General features: G+C 45.7%; 1 protein-coding gene across 2 annotated transcripts; it reads left to right on the top strand.

The window, feature by feature from the left end:
* The first annotated feature begins 1,407 nt into the window (after nt 1-1,407).
* On the top strand, nt 1,408-12,804 carry LOC143297223 (uncharacterized). Of its 2 annotated transcripts, none has more exons than XM_076609445.1 (2): nt 1,408-1,508; nt 10,802-12,804. In XM_076609445.1, exon 2 carries the CDS (start codon nt 10,987-10,989, stop codon nt 12,424-12,426), a length of 1,440 nt encoding a protein of 479 aa, XP_076465560.1. In that variant the 5' UTR covers nt 1,408-1,508; nt 10,802-10,986; the 3' UTR covers nt 12,427-12,804. The 2 variants fall into 2 exon arrangements, with proteins under 2 accessions (XP_076465560.1, XP_076465561.1); XM_076609446.1 differs by lacking the exon at nt 1,408-1,508 and adding an exon at nt 2,923-3,062.
* Nucleotides 12,805-13,012: the final 208 nt, after the last annotated feature.

Raw genomic sequence — 13,012 nt, 5'->3', positions numbered from 1 at the left:
AGATCAGCATCAGCGCGGCAGCAGTCAGTCACATGTACTGTACCGCGCTGAACGCTTTCCTCTGGCGACCCCTTATACCGGCTTGCGTAGCCGTCGCCTGTGCTTGCCTTGTGACTCTTTGTAAGGCGCTCTCACACAGGCAGAAGTACTAAAATTATTCGATTCTGGACATTAAAAATCGAAATCTACCTATGTTCCCGCCCCCCTATAGTGGTCAACTTTATATCAGTGTGATCAGTATGATTTATTCTATTTTATCGTAAAAAGAACGGTTTTGTTGCAGACATTTTGACCAAACGCAAATTTAGCTAACTGGCCCAGGATTGCGGCAGACCTCACACAACCGCACGTGTTCTTACAGCTGGGACGGGTGACGTGGCGTTGCTGACCAAAGGCTGCCGACTAGGGAGTGGGGGCAAGGGGGTTGGGGGTGGGGGGAAGGAGGGAGGGTGGCGCGGTGTCGGTGCGACCTCAGAGACTGGACTTTGTACGGAACAGGAAGGGAGATAAGAAGGAAGGGGGGAGGGGGGGGGGGGTGAAGGGATGGGGAGGGAAAGGGGACAGTGTGGGTGGTGGGGGTGACACTGCTGGCACACTATAACATCTGTCCTATTTTTTGTCTTTCCCTCTGTCTCCTTCCCTTAAACAGTTTATCGGAGGATTGTTTTTACAAGACTGTTGGAACTTGTTGCGTTGCCATATCAACATACTTTATTATTGCCGTGGTCAGCCAGTCCAGGAGAGGTTGCACAGGACTATGTGTTCTTTCCCCACTCAGCCAGGCCACGAAATATCAACACCAAGTCAGCTTTTTGCGTGCCTCCATCAATCAAGAAAATCAATGTCATTGATGTATATCGATCATTGGACAGAACAGGGTGAGGGAGGAAACCTGATAGAAATGGGGACAATATGGGTTGGGGTTGGGGCAGACAGGAGAGGGAACACACACACACACACACACACACACACACACACACACACACGCACGCACGCCCCATTCCACCTCCTGCCCCCACCCTCCCCCACTCATACACAACGCAACAACCTAAAACAAAAAAACAAACAAAAAACAAAACAAAAGAAACAAACAAACAAAAAAACAAAACAAACAAACAAACAAACAAAACAACAACAACAAAACCCAACAACAACAACAACAAAACAATTGCGAAACTCCCAAACCCTTCTCCCACACCCCCCACCGCCTCGCTCCTCGTTCTCTCTCTCCTCCACCCACACAGACACTCACAAGCACACCCACAAACATTGACAGCACCCGCTGCTTCGATGACCGTGTCAGATTTTATATCTGCGTTAACCGTTATTGAAAAATCAATGAGACACACACAGGCACTCTCGTGTGCACAGTCGTTCTTCTCGAACAGTCGACGCCACCAGCAGCGCAAAGTATGACTTGTGTGACAAAAGAGTGTTTGAACGGACAGATTGCGTGAGGAGATACTGGTGATATAGGCGTTCAAGGAGAACTTCTGCCCGTTTGTTGGGTTGGTCAGCTTTTTTGCTTAATTTTTTTTTTTTTTTATGTCATGGATGTGTGCTGTTTTTTTCTCGTGCAACTGTTGTTTCTCAGTGCCGTGTGTGCGACTGTCTCTGTCTGTCTGCAATCTGTGTGTGTGTGTGTGTGTGTGTGTGTGTGTGTGTGCGTGCGCGCGCGCGCGCGCGCTCGCGCTCGCGCGTATCTGCATGTGTGTGCCTGTACATGCGTGCGAACGTGTGTGTATATGAGCGCAAGTGTGCACGCACGCACATGCCTAAGATTGTACATACTCTGTGGGTGTACGTTTTTTTTCTTCACAATTATTACGCAGATTCGTGTGTGAGTTTGTATTTTTCTTGTCGTATATTTCAACAGAGATGTTACATGCTGATATCACCGAAGACGACACTGTACGTATTTGCCAAATGTCTTTCGGCTGTGTTGCAACAGTGCCAAACCTCTGGAATTAGCCTTTTAATGGATTCAAGCATTCTGGGCATAAAGACAATGGAATATCAGTATGTGTTGTTGTTCTTAGGTCATGTATTTTTCTTTCTTTCTTCTTTTCTTAATCTATTATTCCGTTTTCTTTCTTTTCTTTTTCAAGTTATTGAATTATTTACGAAATACTTGACAGACAGATAGAATGAGAGAGAGAGAAAGACAGACAGACAGACAGAGACAGAGACAGACAGAGAGTGGTCAGAACACTGAGGGAACACTGAACTGTTTATGATGGGCCTTCCCCCCCTCCCTCCCCAAACAAATGACCACGTGCTCGACTCCGCCATGCCTGACAACTGCCAGTGAAGTATCTCAAATTGTTCGCCCCCTGGAAAATTTGACCGCTGGAATTGTCCCCCGGGGACTTTCTCGCCGTTCATAATGTCCCCTGCGGACATTTTCAGCGGCCAGAATGTCGCCCTTCTTGCGATTTAGCCTCGTTCTGAAATGCCCCCCCTACCCTGAAAATGCCCCCTCCCTGTATCCCGTTACGTTCCCTCCACCGACAATGCCCCCCCTCCCCATCCCCTCCCTGTCCGCTTTTCTCAGTCCCACAAAACATTTGCAACATCTACGAGCACGTGGTGTGTGTGTGTGTGTGTGTGTGCGTGTGTGCGTGCGTGCGTTCCCGCGTGAGTGTGTGTGCGATCTCGCGCGCACGCGTGCGTGTGTGCTTGCGTTTGCAATGTGTGTGTGTGTCATGACACCAACTTGGCTGTCATAATGTGCTTATTGTAAAGGTCAGATTTCCTGTATGGTGTGGCTGTGTTACTGGATTAATTTGAACTTGATATTTGGAGGAAGGCTCGTGATGCGCGCTGAGGTGATTATGTGTTCACGAGTTGTTGTTGTAAATACTGATACTGTTGTGAAGCGCACCAAAATTCTTGCCACTTCCCTCTCTGCGCACAGCTGAACTGGTCACAGGAGTGACCTGGGAAAAAACAGACCTTGAAGTCTGAGAGTCATAGAACAGACAGTTGCCATTCTGAGAGAGAATGTGAAACATAGCCTTGTTGAACTGTGGATGTTCAGGGAAGCTGATTTTGAAGTATTGGTGAGTCAGTAATTTCGAGTTTGGTAATGAGAAATTCGATGACATCGTTTAATCTAAATTTGTGAATTTCGATGTTTTATTTCCATTTACGTTTCTGAACACTGGTTCAGTAAAACGAGAATGGCGACGCAAGTCATGTGAGTACTATTTTTACTAGTTGTTCGATTTAACTACAGTTAGGTTCTGAGGATGTTTCAGGATCCTCAGCGCCTGGCCTGTTTTCGGACGGTGTTTGGCTGTTATATCGCCCACCGAAAGATGTTTGGGAAGCACCAACTGACAACACGGTCATGAAAAGAAACAAATGGAAATTGTCATAATGATTTAAAACTATAACGGGAAGCGAAGAGAGAACAGAAAGTATTGATTTTGGGATTGGACTTTTCATGTGGTGAACATTTCTGTTATTTTCTTTGATTGTTAATAATCAGAAAGGAGTGTCTTTACGTCGTTATATTGTTTATCCCTGGGTAAGAGTCAGAATGCGAACGTTGTGTGCGAGTCTATCTGTCGTGTGAGCTTGAGTTGAGTGAATGCGGCAGTGTGACAGTGTGAATAAATGACAAATTTTTTTTTTTCGAAATCATGCAATACAATTCAGTGCTATATTATTTTTAAATGAGTAAAATTCATAACATTGGTGCGTGTTTTTAGAAAAAGGACGAGTTTGCACTATCGTGTAAACACTGAATATGTCAACGTGCACACACATGCCCAAGCATGCACACAAGCACATGTACACGTATGCCTATGTTTATACGTACTTACTCACGATTACACTTGCAAATACACACATTCACGCGCGAACGTATGCATACGCACACACACACATTCAGACTCTCTCTCTCTCTCTCTCTCTCTCTCTCACACACACACACACACACACACACACACACACACACACACACACCACTTTTAAAACGGGTTTTTACTTCTTTCTCTCTCTCTCATTTTTTTTCTTAATCAATTACAAAAATGCAATGGAATAAATAAAAAACAACAAAAAACAACAACAACAACAACAAACAAACAAACAAAAAACAACAACCCAGGAATATCAAATGAGTTATTGTTCTACGGGATATCATAATAACGGAGACAATCATGATTTCAACGATTCCGATTTTGGAAATGAATGCAAACTCTGAGTCATAACGTCATCGGACAAGTCTGTGTCCACATAATTAGGCTATAAACGGAAAACAAGGAAGAAGGTGGAAACAAAATTCAGGATATTTTTCATGAGTTACAGCGTGTTAGGCTGCTTGATTTAAAATCAAAGATCACTTGGATTTACTTGAATAAAGCGTACATGTCCAAAGATGTTTCACCTCAGAGCTGTGTACGACCTCCTTCTCTCGAATACAAACTTGGTGAAATGGGGAAAAGCAGATGACCCTGCGTGCCCACTCTGCCGTGGCAAACAGTGGAACATGCCCTCTGCCCATGCAAAGCGGCGTTAAGCCAAGGACGGTACACATGGAGGCACAACCAAGTGCTAAAAGAAACTGCACACGTGGTGAGCACTGTCCAAGGAGCACCCATACCACCAGAAGTTCCAGTAGAGTTCCGCTCTGCAGAAGGCAAAGTCTGGACAGGAACGGCTGTAATAAGCATGGAAGCATAGGCTGCTGGACGGTGCGAAGATTAGGAGTGCACAGTTGACCTGCCAGAGGGGAAGAAACACCCGGAAATCATCAGCAAGAGCGGCAATACTAGGGCATCCAGGAATCATGACCTGGGTGTGGCCAGGCCCCCTTAGAGTGTAAGGAGTTAAGGGCCCAAACGATATTGTAAACTATGTACATTTGAAGGAATATTTTCAGGTACACACACTTACACACATACACTTGCTGACAAACACACACACACACACACACACACACACACACACCTTCACGGGATACACACATTCACGGGATTTTCAGGGCAGGGGGGACATTTCAGAACGAGGCTAAAATGCAAGAAGGGTGATAGTCTGGCCGCTGAAAATGTCCGCAGGGGATATTATGAACGGAGAGAAAGTCCCCGGGGGAAATTTCCAGCGGTCAAATTGTCCCCTGGTGACGTTTCCGGGGTAGGGGACAGTCTGGGATACACCGGTAACCTCGTCGTGTGCTTGACTATGATCCCTGACGACCACATTCATGGACAGCCTTTTTTTTTATCATGTTATATATGATATGCTACGGATGTATCATTAGTTCATATATGTGTGTGTGTGCGTGCGTGCGTGCGTGCGTGCGTGTCTGTGTGTGTTTTGACAATTTGAAAGACTGGTTGTGTGATTGCTTGACCAGCTAATTATTCTTCCAACTCCATGGATAGTATAAAAATAGTTTCATTAAATGTGAGAGATCTGAAAAATAAAATCAAAAGGAAATTATGCTATTATTCACTTACCCGAAGAAACAACAATTCGGTTTAGTATGTTTACAAGAATGTCAAGTGCTAAGCCCAGATATAACTGGAGAAACAATGGGGAGGGAACATCATTGCAAATGAAGTCTCAAATAGAAGTAGAGGAAGTAATTTTTGTCTCAAAACACTTCAGCAGTCAAATCTAATTTAGTTAATAATCGAACGGGAAAGAATGTTGCTTATTCATGTAGTGAAAGACAAGTATATATTCTTGATACTAGCAAACATTTTTTGCTGCAAGCAAAGGAAAATATCTAATTTTTCCAAGGTCTTAGTGGCGAGTTAAATGAATTTAGCGAAATTGATGTGACAGGCCAACTTGTTTGACGATTTTAATTGTGCATTGAACAGTGATCCAGCCTAATTCGACGTCAACCACATGATAGAAACTGTAGCTTTGGCGGGGACACTTGCTATAGTTAGTTGGGAAACAAGCTATTTGTGGAAAAAAGATGTAATTTTAGATACTTCCCGCCAAGAAAAATGGGGACGTAAATGATATTAAAAAATGTGAGATATGTAAGATAAAAATGATATTTTTGCGTTGGTTTTGGAGAACAAATCATATCAAAAGCGTACTGCTACAACTATTACTATTACTAAAGATAGTAATGATTTTTAAAAAGATCTACACATATAAGTATATCTATATACACCAAGACAGTGATAAAAACACAGATACGAATGATCATACAGACACACAGACTGTACGTGCCGTTCCTTCTACGGTGTTTCGAGTGCCAGAAATTCGGACACGTGCGGGACCGCTGCAAGGAGGAAGAGGCGTGTGGCATCTGTTCAAAGGCGACGCATCAGGGCGAATGCGTCAGTCCAGCCCGTTGTGCGAACTGCGGAGGCGGCCACCCGTCCTCATCTAAAGACTGCCCCGCCTGGAAAAAAGAAAAAGAAATCCAGAAGGTGAAGACGTAGAAGAAAATATCTTTCTTTGAGGCACGTAAACAAGTGGAAGCCGCATTGCCTAAGGCGTCTTACGCTTCTGTCGTCAGAACCAGGAAGGTGGACGTTGCGATCCAGACGACGTCCACAGGGACGCAGACGGACGACTTGCCCACATTGATAGAACCGTTGGCCTTGGGTGGAGGCGCTGTCCACCCCTTCCCATCATGTACGGCGGTCCTCAGGGTCTAGACCGCTGGGCGGTAGCGGAAAGCCTCTGGCGGAGGCACGGTGTCCGCCTCCCGTCCCCCCCCACCCCCTCGTCCCGCCTCTCGTCTGCCTGCCCCTCGGGTTGGTGGGAGTGGCCAGAAACCCCCCGTACCTCTAAACGAAAGGAGGGGAGTGTTGCGGCCTCGGCGGGGTCGGGAAGAGCCGAGGTGTTGGATATTCCGGCTTGGTCGGAATCAGACAAGTTTTTAAGTTCAAAAAACAGATATGCGGTCTTGGCCGACCTTGAACCACTGCAAGCAGAGGAGCAGGGGGTAGCGATGGATTAGGCTGCTGCTTTATTTTTTTAAACCTTTTTAATGGCAGTGATCCACTGGAACATCCGTGGGTTTTACGCCAATTTCCAGGAACTCCAGCTGTTTTGTCGTGCCTTGAAACCTTCAGTGCTGGCGCTGCAAGAGACTCTGCAAAGAGATGGCAAGGTTTTATCTCTCTGGTTTTAACTCCATTTTTAAACCCGCTCAACCGAAGCAAGAGGGATTGACGGGAGGTGTCGCTCTTTTTATACGTAAGTCCCTTTTATACAGTACAGTTCCTTTAAGCACCCCTTTACAGGCGGTGGTAGTCAGAGTCACACTAGAGAAAACCATCACTGTCTGCTCTCTGTACCTTCCTCCTTTCGTCTGAGGCAGGACTTCATGAACCTGGTCGACCAGCTCCCACGACCGTTTCTACTGTTGGGCGACTTCAATGGCCACTCCCCGCTCTGGGGAAGTGAGGTGACATCAGCCCGAGGTCTTCTTTTGGAAAACCACCTTTCGGATATGGACTTGTGCTGTCTTAACGACAAGTCACCCACTTACCTTCATCTGTCCTCTGGAAAGCTCTCGTGTTTAGATCTGTCGGTCTGCGATCCATCGTTGGTCCTGGACTACGAGTGGAGAGTGCACGACGATCTGCACGGGAGTGACCACTTTCCTGTTTTCCTCCGCCCCACAGATGGGGAAGGTGACTCTCTGCCGGACCGCCTGAACTATGACAAAGCTGACTGGGGAATTTTTACCATGAAGTTAAGAGCGGAGCTGCAGGAAGAAACAGTCTTAAAAAGCAAGGACCCTGCCGACACTCTGACTCAGATTGTTTTAGATTGCGCGAAAGCAGCAGTCCCATCGTCTACCTCCAAGTCTCAGATGCCAAGAACGCCCTGGTTCAACGCGGAATGTCGGGAGGCCCGTAAGTCTCGGAAGAGAGCGCAACGACGCGTCTTTCGGAGACCGGAGACCGATAGTATTCGAACCCATCAACAGCTGAGGGCGAAAACCAGGTATGTTTTTAAAAAGAGCCAGAGAAAATCATGGAGAGATTTTTGCTCTTCCTTAACCTCCAACACACCCAAGAAGAAAGTGTGGAGGGTTAAAAAAAAAATAATTAAGGGCAAAAACGTCTGCCCAACTTTTCATCATCTTAAACTCTCAGACGCTCTGGTCAAGAGAAGAAAGCAGTTGCCAATTTGCTTGCCTCCACAATCGAACTGAACTCTAGATCTGCCAACAAATCTGCTCGGTTTCTCAAAACCAAAAACCTGAAAGAAAAAACACCCTGCAACTTCTCTTCCGACAATGCAGAGAGCTACAACCTTCCTTTCACTATGAATGAACTAAAATCTGCCCTTCAGACCTGCACGGATTCCTCTCCAGGAATGGACGAGATCCATTATAAACTCTTAAAACATCTTCCCGAAACCTGTCTGGACAGGAAAGCCCTCATAATCCCGGTGCCAAAACCGGGAAAAGACCCCTCGAACCCCTCCAACTACCGCAGACACAACGCAAACAGAGAACATGCATAGTTTTGCCATGAAACGATTTCTGGATGTGCCGCTGTACTCTTCAAACAAATGGCTTACAGAAAAATTGGAATATATCCAGTTTTCATAAGAACTGCAGTAAATTGCATCGCAATATTGGTTCAGACTAGTTAGGTTACAATGAACAGAGTCTGTAAACAAGCTTATGGGATGTCGTTGCAATCAGAACTAGGCAAAGTTAACTTGGCATTAAATGGTAAAGAAAATTCTGACAGACAATGGTTTTGGAATAGTGTGGATGTGTCAGGGTGTTAGTTATGAGGAGAGGTTTCTAATTGAATTTAAGGATAAGTTCATTTCGTGCTAAAGACAAAACTGGCATGCAGAGAGATACACAATGATAAGTATAGCCCGTATTCGAATCAGAAAAAAAAATTAACATTAATTACGAACAGGCGAATGAGACAAGCAATGGCAAAGTTTAGATTAAGAACACATGGCTTGAAAATGCAGTACATTGGTTTATCAACGGCGAAGGGGATTCAGATTATTCATATTTTGGTCAGATTACCGAAGATGAAGCGCACGTTTTTCACTGCCAGACATATTCTGATATTCGATCATAATATTCATTTTAACACGATATCCATTAGCCCAACGTAACCGATGCAAAAGCCCTCTTGTCAACAGAAATCGAACTGATAATTATTGATATTTTATTGGCCTTTATGAAGCAATGAATGTGGGAAAGAATAAACTGGAAATTAATGATAGAAATGTTTAATAGACATCAATATTTAAATTTCCTTTTGATAACAGATCATAAGCAAAGCATGGTCTTTGGGATTAGTTTTGAGTCGACATGTGCGTGCTTCAAGTCTGTGCGTGCGCGCGTGCGTGCATGTGTGTGTGTGTGTGTGTGTGTGTGCACGCACGCGCGTGTTCATGAGTTGTGTGTGTGGCGGGTGGGTTAGCGGGAAGCAGGAAAGGGGGTAGTGGGGGAGGGCGGTGAGGTGAGGGGTAATGTAATTTGTAGGTAAGTGTGTGATTTTTTTTTCTGTGTTCATGTTTGGGAGAGGGATAGGAGTAAAGAGAGGACACTGGGCTCTTTATAGGAGCGGGAAGGGGGGACGTAGGTGGGGTGGGGGGGCAGATCCTTTAGATAGTTGTATGAGTGTTTTTATTTATTTATTTTTAGGGAGTTAATATGAACTAATTCATCACTTAATAACTTTGCCAGTGTTTGTTAAACTAAGAAGGTAATGTTTATTTATGTGGTTTTGTGATGCGATATATATATATATATATATATATATATATATAAATCCAGATATTCACCCCCTGTCACGCTCTATAAGAGCGGACTAGAAACCCCCACCCAACCCAGCGCTAACACCCTGACAACACAAACACAGACTAAAATAATTCAGGGTTTACATACATTTATTCAATCACACACAGAACTTGCCAAATAAAACTAACCACAATCCCAGCCACAACAACTGATATACTTAAACAACAGAAGAATGACAAAAAAAACAGAGGTTGAAGACACGGCCGTCCAGCGAAAAAAAAAGTCTGAAGAATGTTGACGAGAAGAGGGCAGTGGGGAAAACTGCAGACAACAGACAACTGCAGCACCAATGCTACCCGGCCGACACAGATGGAAGGACAAATGGCACAGGAAGTGGGACGCTGCAAACTGCCAACCGGGTACTACTACCCTGACGCTGGGAAATAAAACAAAACAAAGACGAGACACGTCCAGCATGGCACTCCCTCTGAACTGGAGCACACAGAACATCGAAGCATGGCCACCTGGAGGAAAAGCAATCCTCACATGAGGGTGCCACCTGGGCAAAAAGCCCCGACCCTAATAGACACGACCTTCCTCAAAGAAGGCCGCGGGCGAAAAGCCTTGAGATGTGTCATTGACAGAACAGAAAGGCTTGAACCTCTGTTCAGCAGTGACAGGAAAGCAACACATGACTCCACGACTGCACGTGAAACACGTACAACCGGGAGTCACACATACAAAAAGACAAGCAAGCTGGGGAGAGCGAGTGGGGAAGGGCATGTACAAAACAGAACTTCACACGTGATTGTCATGAGTTGTGACCCCCCCCCCCCCCTCCCCCCCCCTTGGCCCCCCTTGACTTTATGGCTTACTTTTCTGAAGGCAAAATGTCATGTCGTTTTATGTGTATAATTATATCTTCCTACCTACCTGCCTCTCTGTGTGTCTGTCTGTTCAATTCATCCGTTGCTAACTATGAAATGCGTTGATTTTTCTTCCACATTTTGCATACGTAAATAATTTTCAGCTTTTGAAAATAAAAACATTACATCTGACGGTTGTTCTAGACAGCTTTGGTTTTTCTTGCAGATAGATCAAGTCAACATTCCATCGTCCCTTCCAGCTCAGACATGACCATATAGTGAAGCAAAGAAGACTTAACTCCGACCACGCAACCCAAGCATGGTATCCCATCAGGTTCTGGAAAGCTCATCAGCATCTGGGCACTCCAGGACTCTGGCAGCAGCAGCGATCACGTGACAGACGTGGTGGACATGTGCCCGACCAAAGCCCGAATGTCTCGTGCCGCAACTCACCGATCTGTGAGCGAGTCCATGTTGATCTGCACACAGCGCATGCGCGAGATCGCGCAGTTCCGCCAGGAGTCTGCTCTCGTACCGCCCACAGCCCGTGGCTGCCATGTCATGTCCTGTCAAGCCCCGCTGCTGAAAGGGGTGAGGGTATTCAGGAAAGTCCCTCACCCACTCCCGTCCCGTCAATGTCCACTGTCTCTGGACGGGTTGTCAGACAAACGGACCATGAAGGAAAGCAACGCAGTGATCCCCAAGAAGAAGAACCAGCGATTCTCTGTCGCCGACAACGTCTTTCCGCCAGCTGGCACCTTGGTGCCGGTCCAGGCCAAAAAGCAGACACAGATTCACACCAGTTTCGTCAGCGCATCAGACCTCTTCGAGCTGGTGAGCTTCAGTCTTCGCAGCAAGACGTCTCGAGAGGAGAGCATGAAACACGCCAGGTATGAGGAGTCCTTGAATCTGATGAAGGAATCTGATTTCTTAGAAACCTTTTCTCCAAGACAGACAGTAAAAGCAGTTGGAGAGAAAGAATACGAGGTTAAAGAGACCTTGGTTGTTTACGGAGTTTCCAGTTCTCGGGACATCCGGAAAGGTCACAGAACTAACGGCAGCAAGTCAAAGGGAAAGGGCGAGATCAGCCAAAATTCACCAAGCCATAGCCATGACATGAGCAAAGAAACGCTTTCTCAACTTGAACAAAAAAAACTTCATAGCCTGGGCCTCCTTCGTGAAAAACACCTGATCATGCTTCACACCCCAAAATTACGACATCGTCCAAACCGCGCCAAGAGAATGACTCTGCACCGCTCTCTGCTCAGTGTCATCCCGGAAGACGAACGCCGGCGACAGGAAGAAGCAAACGAGCAGGCGCAGGATGCGCCTTTCACACGTAAACCTGTGATTCCTACTTCCTCTTCACTGACAGTGATCAGAAGTACGAGAAATGAAGGGACAGTAAGGTCACGCTTCATCATAACTAACACCCCCAACAGCTGCTGGGACACAGATGATGGCCAGTCTGACGACAACAGTCCTTCAAGCTCCGCACAAGACATCAATAATGAAGTTTTTGCGTCCCGAAAACCTTCCAGAACCAGTCCTGCTATGCACACCAGTGAAGTGCACAAGCCGGTTAACGAAACAGCGTCGAAGACACAGAGTAACCCGCCAGATGACAAACCCAGCCACTTACACAAGGGCAATGGTCCAAGAAGAAACAGCACAAATAACAGACTGTCCTCGTGGCATTCTAACCGAGCAGCTATGCCCCTGATATCAAAGTCCAGGGCCCAGGCGCCGAGCGGCCGACCGATTGTACTGTGCACACCAGGCCGTACCCGGGCACAGAAAAAGTTCAAAAACCTAGTTTTCTTGAGGGATACAGCACATCCTACACACTAATATAGATTCCTAGGGGCACTGGAGGACGGGCAGAGGAAAAATGGTCATTGCATCATCAAAATGATATTTTAAATTTTAATCACACATATAAGAGAAGACAAAATACACAGAGAACACACACACACACACACACACACACTTTCTCCTTAAAAACTCAAAATGAACCAACCGATTCATAACATCAAAGAGCACTGTAAAAACTGTAAGGAGAAGCAGGTGTCTAAAATACATGTCATAAGGTCATCATAAACATTGTCTGCAGGTAAATACCCAAATTCTTCGGCTTTTTTCAACAGCAGAAAACATTCTAATCGAACTGAGCTGCCAGAGGAAGAGGAAGATGAAAGCTGGAAGTACGTGCACGGAATGGACAAAGTATAAATGCTCGTTACACAATGAATGGCTCTCTCTCTCTCTCTCTCTCTCTCCACAACTTCCTCTTCCTTCCCGCCACAACCTGCCGTTGTTACCATACACGCAAGTTCATTCTTGCGCGCGCATTTTCCGATATTCACTGAATTCGTTTCATTCCAAACATATACTCTCAATGCTATTATCTAGATTAAAACATGTGCATTAAATACGT

Source organism: Babylonia areolata, chromosome 22 (genome assembly GCF_041734735.1).
Source record: "Babylonia areolata isolate BAREFJ2019XMU chromosome 22, ASM4173473v1, whole genome shotgun sequence".
Lineage (NCBI taxonomy): Eukaryota > Metazoa > Mollusca > Gastropoda > Neogastropoda > Buccinidae > Babylonia > Babylonia areolata.
The sequence above is the reverse complement of the archived record's forward strand: the minus strand, read 5'-3'. Positions and strand labels throughout refer to the sequence as shown.